We start from the raw sequence: 1,911 nt of genomic DNA on the forward strand, positions 1-1,911 counted from the left end.
GCTTAGAAATCTATTTCAAAATATTTTCTAAAAAAAATTGTTCAATATCTCCAGCTTTGCAGCGATGGGTACATTTATGTTATCCGGTCTGCCATAATAACAGATAATAATTCGGACTCTATCTTAAAGTCCAAATGGTCATTTCTTTCCTTTGTATTTTAGCTTCCCCAGATCAAGGTAGTACCATGGAAATACTCCTGTTCATTCAGTTACAAACTACTGATGTTGGGTTCTAGAAATAAAAACCCAGAAAACAAACTCAGACCAAACTTCCTATGGCAGCTCTCCCTTCAGGGAAGTTAGGTCACAGTTTGAAGTAATGTTTCTCTCCATCTCCCCATCTCAATTAACTGGAATTTCCTCAGGTACCTAAAGAGTTTGAGGTCATGATTCTGCTTGTGATGTGTATGAATGAGAAAGACTACTGGTCTTGTGTTTAGTCCTAATCTCACCAGCCCATAGGCAGAAGTTCTGAAAGAATACGTAAAGGTCAAACACCAAGGAACTGAAGGTTTATATTATTATAACATTTAATATATTAACTGCTTTGTGTGGTCATTACTGGTACACAAGAAAAGAGCTGACTGTTGAGATTCAAAGACGCCATAGGATTCGCATCACACTGACCCAGTCCTCAATTCAGATGGGTTGACGCATTTGCAATCCTGCCAGAAGATGGATAGGGTTGAATAAAGTTAAATCCATTTCCCTTGCATAGTCTAAAAAATTCCAACCACCAGGGCCACCAGCCTACCAGATCTTTAACAGTGACAATGGGAAAATGCTTTCTTCTTACACCTCTTAATGGCATCTTTGATTTCCTTGTTCCTTAGACTGTAAATCAAAGGATTCAACATGGGGATAACCATTGTATAGAAGACTGATGCCATCTTGTCATGGCCCAGAGAATTATCTGTGCTGGGGTTCATATAGACAAAGAGTCCTGATCCAAAAAAACAGATCACTGCTGTCAGGTGAGAAGTACAGGTGTTGAAAGCCTTGGACCTGCCTTCAACAGAGCTGATCTTCAGGATGGTGGCAAGGATATAACCATAAGATATCATGATGACAAAGACAGATATCACACCAAAAATCACTGCTATCACAAATTTCATGACTTTTAGGAAAAAGGTTTCAGAGCAGGATAGGACTAATAATTGAGGCAGATCACAGAAGAAGTGGTTGATAATATTTGGCCCACAGAAATTGAGCTGAAGTAAGGCACACAGTTGAATCAATGAACCAAAGAGACCAGTTATATAGGCTCCAACTGTCATCTGGACACAGAGGGTGGGCGACATGGTGGCGGTGTAGAGCAGAGGATCACAAATGGCAGCATATCGGTCATAAGCCATGGCTGCCAGGAGACAGCACTCAGTCAGACCCAGGCTAGAGAAGAAGAAGTACTGTATGGTGCATCCCCAAAAGGAGATGGATCTAGGCTTCTGGAAGAAGTCTGAGAGCATTTTGGGGGTTGTGGAGGTAACATAGCAAAAATCTAAGAAGGATAAGTTGCTGAGGAAGAAGTACATGGGTGTATGTAGGTAAGAGTCCATCCTAATTAGGATGATGAGGCCCAGGTTCCAGGCTACTGTCAGGAAGTAAGAACCCAAAAATACTGCAAAGAGAACAATCTTGAGCTTGGGATAATCTGAGAATCCCAAAAGAATGAATCTGATGACTATTGTACTGTTCCTTCCTCCAGCCATTGTCTTGAAGTATTTTCAATCTGCAGAAAGGTCCCTGGGTTAATGATTGAATAACTTAATATTATGAAACTTATTTTTTAAATATGGTTTCATTATTTGAACAAAAAGTTATCCACAGTCAAGACAACTTGTTTAAACATAAAAATTATTTTAAGAACAATTGGAGAGCCCATTTCAAAACTACTCTTAATATTTTGGAATA

The 1,911-nt window shown here is 39.5% G+C and overlaps 1 protein-coding gene across 1 annotated transcript; it reads right to left on the minus strand.

The window, feature by feature from the left end:
* Positions 1–761: 761 nt before the first annotated feature.
* On the minus strand, positions 762–1,709 carry LOC101689612 (olfactory receptor 1440-like). Its single transcript, XM_013048483.1, has one exon. It carries the CDS (start codon positions 1,707–1,709, stop codon positions 762–764), a length of 948 nt encoding a protein of 315 aa, XP_012903937.1.
* Between the last annotated feature and the right edge of the window lie 202 nt (positions 1,710–1,911).

This window comes from Mustela putorius, unplaced genomic scaffold (genome assembly GCF_011764305.1).
Source record: "Mustela putorius furo isolate JIRA1106 unplaced genomic scaffold, ASM1176430v1.1 tig00000127_pilon_pilon_pilon, whole genome shotgun sequence".
Taxonomy (NCBI): Eukaryota; Metazoa; Chordata; class Mammalia; order Carnivora; family Mustelidae; genus Mustela; species Mustela putorius.